The sequence below is a fragment of the Mus pahari genome, chromosome 1 (genome assembly GCF_900095145.1).
Source record: "Mus pahari chromosome 1, PAHARI_EIJ_v1.1, whole genome shotgun sequence".
Classification (NCBI taxonomy): Eukaryota; Metazoa; Chordata; class Mammalia; order Rodentia; family Muridae; genus Mus; species Mus pahari.
In genome coordinates this window covers 103,126,379-103,132,991 of record NC_034590.1, presented here as the reverse complement: position 1 = coordinate 103,132,991, position 6,613 = coordinate 103,126,379, and the positions used below count along the sequence as shown (strand labels likewise).

General features: G+C 43.3%; 2 protein-coding genes across 5 annotated transcripts in view; one reads left to right on the top strand and one right to left on the bottom strand.

Annotated features, from left to right (window-relative positions):
* The window catches only part of Mmp21 (matrix metallopeptidase 21), a 6,368-nt gene extending 4,985 nt beyond the window's left edge, over positions 1-1,383 (top strand). Inside the window, exons 6-7 of one of the 2 annotated variants that reach the window (XM_021216594.1) lie at positions 613-785; positions 948-1,383. In XM_021216594.1, coding sequence (XP_021072253.1) covers positions 613-785; positions 948-1,247 — 473 coding nt within the window. In that variant the 3' untranslated portion in view covers positions 1,248-1,383. The remainder of the gene's footprint in view (positions 1-612; positions 786-947) is intronic. The other variant, XM_021216603.1, reaches the window with a different exon arrangement.
* Positions 1,384-3,922: 2,539 nt separating this feature from the next.
* Positions 3,923-6,613, bottom strand: part of Edrf1 (erythroid differentiation regulatory factor 1) — a 37,189-nt gene continuing 34,498 nt past the window's right edge. For 2 of the 3 annotated variants that reach the window (XM_021200542.1, XM_021200533.2), the window contains one exon: positions 4,024-4,843. In XM_021200542.1, coding sequence (XP_021056201.1) covers positions 4,669-4,843 — 175 coding nt within the window. In that variant the 3' untranslated portion in view covers positions 4,024-4,668. Of the gene's footprint in view, positions 4,844-6,613 lie in introns of all 3 variants that reach the window. The other variant, XM_029538077.1, reaches the window with a different exon arrangement.

Below are 6,613 nucleotides of genomic sequence, written 5' to 3'. Positions count from 1 at the left end.
AACCCATCGTAATGTACTGGTAACCACTGGTAACCCATCGTAATGTACTGGTAACCACTGGTAACCCATCGTAATGTACTGGTAACCACTGGTAACCCATCGTAATGTACTGGTAACCACTGGCTTTTCGTTTGACTAGGCAGACTGCAGGTGGGCTGTGTCCCCAGATCTTAGGAAGGATAGGGAGTGAATACATTTTGTAGGTGCCTCTACCGTGGAAAGGAATGGTCTGTAGATTGACTCAAGATACTCCATGGTGTTCACAGCTTTCACTGTGAGAGGCAACTAGCATTTCAACACAGCACTGATGGGCTGGGGAAACATAACTAGGGTCAAACTGAAGTCATGGGAGGCCTGAGCAGATGGCTGAGTGAAAAAGTCCTGTTTCTCTGGAATCATGGGAGAGGACCATGCAGGGCTGATTTAGGATCTATTGGCAGCTGCTCTTTGGAGTGACATGAAGCAAATTGGCATGCCAGGCTCTCGTAGGATGGTGGGTGAAGTCTCACTTGGGTTGGGTTTAGGAGTACTGGGTTACATCTCTAGCCCATGCCATATTTCTTATAGTCTGCGATTAATAAACCACATTGACAGTTTTGGGTTGACTCTCAGGAAACCAATACTGGAGATATGACAGTGAGAATGACCAGGCACACACAGAAGATGAACAAGGAAGGAGCTACCCTAAACTGATTTCAGAAGGGTTCCCTGGCATCCCCAGCCCCCTGGACACTGCCTTTTATGATCGGAGGCAGCAGTTAATTTACTTCTTCAAGGAGTCTCTAGTAAGTATCACCACATCCAACTTCTTAGTGATATCCTCATTACTTCAGCTCTATGAGACAATGGCAGACAGATGGAAACATTTAGAACTTGACGTCTACAGAATTCAGTGCGAAGTCAGATTGTCAACAATCCTTGGCAAATCTATCTGCTTTACTTTGCAGGTATTTGCATTTGATGTCAACCGAAACCAAGTACTTAATTCTTATCCAAAGAAGATGAGCCAAGTGTTTCCAGCAATAATGCCTCAAAACCATCCATTCAGAAACCTTGATTCAGCATACTACTCCTATGCACACAACTCCATTTTCTTCTTCAAAGGCAACTCATACTGGAAAGTAGTTACCGACAAGGACAGACAGCAGAACACTCGGCTTCCTCTGCATGGCTTATTTCCAAAAAAATCTATTTCAGAGAAGTGGTTTGATGTTTGTGATGTTCACACCTCTACACTGAACATGTAAATTAGAACATCAAGACTAGGACTTGGGAATGGCTTTAAGAGAAAGTGTCAGCCTTCTCTGCAAAGCAAACCAACCAGATTCTTAATAGCTAAAGCAACTATGGCTTCGTAAGCTAAACCAAACAAGAAAGCATTACTTGAACTTTAAAAATAGGTTTAAGGATCAGTTGCTGGACGAGCTTTTTAGAAACATCAAAAAGTTTATCCTAGGCAATCCCTGTCTTTTCTTTTGATGCCACATGAACTCCATTCAGGCCCAATAGTGCCACCAGGGGTCCCACCTTTGTGTGGTACAGAAATGGCTCTTAGAGCACTTAAACTGAGTTCTGGTCTAGGACAGCACAGAATTGAAATTAACTGCAAAACACATGTCATAATGACATCTTTAACATTTGACTGTAGGGGTGGCTCTGATGCTGTCCTGTTTCCCAATTGGTTCCTGATGTCAGTAAAGAAGCCAATTGCTGGGCAGAAAGAATAGGCGGGACTTCCAGGTCCCTCAAGGAAAAGAAGCATATGAAAGGGAGGAGTTCAACAGGCATTTAAAAAAAAGTTGAGTGGACATGTGAGATCTTGGGTGGATCAGAGGCCTTTGACTGCTCTTACAGGCAGGGAGTTGGGGATATAACAGAACTAAGTTTAGGGCAGGCAGGAGGTTCAGAGATAAGAATATTGATAATGGCATGCTTTTCTAGGCAGGAGATAGTAGCACCCAGCAATTGTAACAAAAGGCAAGTTGAAAAGGAACAACTGTGTGTGTACCTTTTATCTGTGGATTCAAAGGAAGCTGGGTGGGGCTGGAAGCATAGTCTGCTCATGGAGCTTAGGTGGGTTAGCAAAAGCTACACGAAACATGTGACATGAACCAAAGATCCCCAAAGTCTGTTTGGGTGACACAACAGGCATTGCCAGCATCCACAGTGGTATGTCTGCACCTTGTGGCGACTGCCTCCTGCTGCTGAAAGCACCTTGTTTGTGCACTGGCTCGCCCACTAACTCGCTCTGCAGATCATGGCTTTTCTGGTTCACTGTAACCTATGTTCTGTCCTTGCAGAGTAGTGAACACTTCCCTGCTTCTGTCCTGCAGGTCAGGCCACAACAGGGCTCTGGAAGCTAGCTGGGTAACTGCAATTTTCCTACTCTAGGACAGGCACTAACCCTTTAACTTCCACACAATATGGCTTATGAATTCTTTAGTTTGTTTTTTCAAGACGGTGTTTTTCTGTGTAATCCTGGCTGTCCTGGAACTCAGAGATCTGCTTGCCTCTGCCTCCCAGGTACTGGGAAAAAAGGCATGTGCAGCAGCAGCAGCCACCGCCGCCGCTACCACTATCGCCGCCGCCACCACCACCACCACCACCACCTGCTGGCTTAAATTCTTAACACACAACAGCCAATGTCATATATGATGATATCTGAACAATCAAACTGAAAAGGGTTCAGAAACCTGAGTGACCAGGCCACAGAATCTTCTAAAGGAACAGTTAAAACACATATACTTCAGGAGGCTTTAATTAAAACCAACACAACCAAGACAGCATATTTGAGAAGTATCTTTTATTTCTCCTGAAGAAATTTTCATGTTATTGCTATGACAAGGGAAAGAGCCAAAATTTCTACTTCCTTGCTTAAAATCAATTTTCCTATCAGAAGGCTTTTCAGCTAAGGAGAGGAGCTTGGAGACAAGTAGTCCTAACACTCCAGCTTGTCTCTAGGGGAGCAGGGAAACCCTGCTGAGTTCATCTGCTCCAGAGGCGCTATACTCAGCGGAAGCAGCCAGAGGGCTCTCCAGTGGGGAGGTTACTGTGTGTGCACTTGCTGCAGGGCAGAGGACACAGTAGTCCTGAAAGGAGACTGAGGAGGTGGCTCAAAGCTTTACAGTTTCACCAAAGTTTTTATTATTATTATTATTATTATTATTATTATTATTATTATTATTATTATTATTATTTTCTTTATTTACATTTCAAATGCTATCCCAAGTTTCCTATACCCCTTCCCCCCCCCCAACCTCTGCTCCCCTACCCACCCACTCCCACTACTTGGCCCAGGCCTTGCCTTGTGCTGGGTCATATAAAGTTTGCAAGACCAAGGGGCCTCTATTCCCAGTGATGGCNGATTAGGCCATCTTCTGCTACATATGCAGCTAGAGACACNANCTCAGGGGGTACTGGTTAGTTCATATTGTTGTTNCACCTACAGGGTTGCAGCCCCCTTCAGGTCCTTGGGTACTTTCTCTAGCTCCTCCATTGGGGGCCCTGTGTTCCATCCAATAGCTGGCTGTGAGCATCCACTTCTTCACCAAAGTTTTAAGGGTTGCAATGATTAATTCTTGTAAACAGATGCAAATTTTCTCCAATGACAATGTAAACCAAACAAGGAACTAGACAAATAGTGAGAGACTCTGCCTTGTTGCAATGGAGACCTGCTTGCTCCAGTGACAGAAACCCACATCTGTAAGTGGGGCTGGTGTGGAAGGGGATGTGACAGTGCCCAGATACCAGATATCAAGAGTCTGCCTGGTGCAAATGCTGCACTTCCTTGCAACTGTTAGTTACAGCTTGACCTGACCTGCAGTTGTACCGGAAGACTGTCTTGCAGTAGGACTGGACAAGATCCCTAGAGCAGCAGGGCACAGCAGAATGTCCCAGGAGCAGGAATGTATGGGAGACCTTTGCCTTGAACATTAGGAGCTATGTACTTTGTAAAGGTTTGATATCATAAGCAAGCAGATCAAATCACAGCAGTGTGAAGAATGCAAGTGGGAACTACCAAAGTATTTTAAATAAATAGTTTATTCAAAATAATTCTCTTACCTTATTCACAGTTTCAAGTTTAAAATGAGAAAGTGATAGTACCTATTCTTTACCAATGTCATACACAGTCAAAGAGAAATGAGTCTTTTCAGAGCATGCACTGAAAGGAGACCTGCACAATTTTCAGTCTTCAAAACCTCCCACGCATGCCACAGCTTGGAAAGGGTACACTTCTGTGTCACTTAGAAGTAAACACTGATGCACACTGTTTCTACATGCCATTTGAATCCATGAAATCACTCGAGTAAGAGTTCCCTTGGCCAGAGAAACATTTTATCCAAAATAATCTCATCTTACACCTAAGTGTTTTAACAAACTTCAAGAATATTTCAAGTCTCAAGATATCACAGGAGGTGTTATCACTAAGGAACCATGTACTTCTCGAGGAAATACATTTAGAAAGCTTTTGGTTCCATTATAGTTTCTCACCTTCACAGGAAGAAGTCGAACCACCCCCACATCCTCTGCCTGCCACGGGAAACGAGTATCCACTGTGGACCTGATTAAATGGTATCTCCTCATATTTAATAAGTCTCAGCACCGAGTGGACAGACAGCTCCAAGATGGGAAGGCACTGACAAGACAGTCTTCCGGTACAACTGCAGGTCAGGGGGCAGCACTGCCACTCGATCTGCTGCTACCGGATGCAAGCTGCTCCAGCAAACAGATGACAACTTCAATTCTTTCCAGCAGAGTTGAGTTTCTGTTGGCAGTCGCTCTCAAAAGCTGGGAGTAAATCTGCTTGTTGGTTTGGAGGACTACGTCTTCTTCAGCGTTACTGCTGAGGTTAAAAACAGACAGGTGAGGGAATCGAGTGAGGGGCTGGAAACAACAGGCACTTCCTAGAGTATCTGACTTATCTATGGCTGTTGAGTAAACCAAAGAAAGACCCTGCCTTAGCAGCACAGGCACTGGGAAAAGACACTGGGAACAGCCACAAAAACATGGTCAAAGAATATGTCATGGAGAAAGTTAAGTGGGAGCTGGGGCTGATCAAGGGGACAGAGCAGCTACGTGGCCATTCTATTCAGCAGCGCCAATCTCAACTGGCAGATGAGCTCTGCTCACAGACTCCTGCCTCAGCTTCTTACAATTTATGTAGATCACTTTTTTTTTTTTTTTTTTTTTGAGACAGGGTTTCTCTGTATAGCTCTGGCTGTCCTGGAACTCACTCTGTAGACCAGGCTGGCCTTGAACTCAGAAATCTGCCTGNCTCTGCCTCCCNAGTGCTGGGATTAAAGGTGTGCGCCACCATCGCCTGGCACTCCTTTCTTAATCTATTGTCACCCACTGAACTGAAGTTACTATTTACAGTCTCCACATGTCAAACAGATCATTTTTCTCTTAATATAATTAGCTGTTTTACCTTATCTACCATTTTACTAAACTAAATAGTTAATGTTTATATCTGGCTAAGGACCATCCATGATTTTACTGATTTCTTATCTGTACTACAGCACAGGGCTCCATGATCCTCAGATGTTTATAGCTTTTCATCTCAAACCCAAAGCCACTCTGCTAGAGCAGTGAATGCTAAAATAAAGGGCGTGTTATGAACAGCTCAATTCTTAATTCAAAGTGGAATAACTCCCCTGCAACTTAATAAACAAAATGTGTATCTTGTCCAACCTACACAGTTGTCATACTATGAAGCACACTCAACAGCCTGAAAATAAAAATTTTCAACAAGAAAAATAACCCTGGGATTGGAGAGATGGCTCAGCAGTTAAGAGCACTGACTCTTCTTCCAGAGGTCCTGAGTTCAATTCCCAGCAACCACCTGGTGGCTCACAACCATCTGTAATGAGATCTGATGCCCTCTTCTGGTGCGTCTGAAGACAGCTACAGTGTACTCATATACATAACAATAAATCTTTAAAAAAAAAGAAAATTAATCCTAATTTTCTTAGAGCTCACTTTAATTTCTGAGAACCTAAGTTAAGCTTTTCAATTATTAAGCCTACTTTCTTATTTTGCCTCAGGCTAGAAACAGCAGTCAAAATAAACTACTAATGTTCCTTTCTGTTAAGGTCACATTCTGATTTCCTTTTCTCTTAAAGTACACAACTAGGTCTGCTTTATCAACAATAAACTTACTGTTTTTGCCTGAACATGAATGAAACACAATAGAAAGTCACGACTCAATAACCATAGTGACCTGCTTCAGACCTGCGGAGTGTTGTTTCTTTTGTTCAATAAACCTGAAAGCACAGACTGGCTCATAGGACATTTGGCCTGCATGAAAACTTTAGATTAAAAGTTTCTTCAACAGTCCAGGTGTGGTGGTGCACGTCTTTAGTCTCAGCACTCAGGAGACAGAGGCAGGCGTACATCTGAGTTCGAGGCCAGCCTGGTCTAACCTAGTAAGTTCCACAACAGCCAGGGCTACACAGAGAAATCCTGTTTCAAAAACAAGAACATTCTTCAACACTAATAACCTGGTCAGAAATAAAAATTACATAAGCCATACATAGGACTATTGTGATAAAACATCAAAAGATTGAAACTGTCAGACAATCACCCAAACTACTAATCTGAAAAAAAAAAAAAA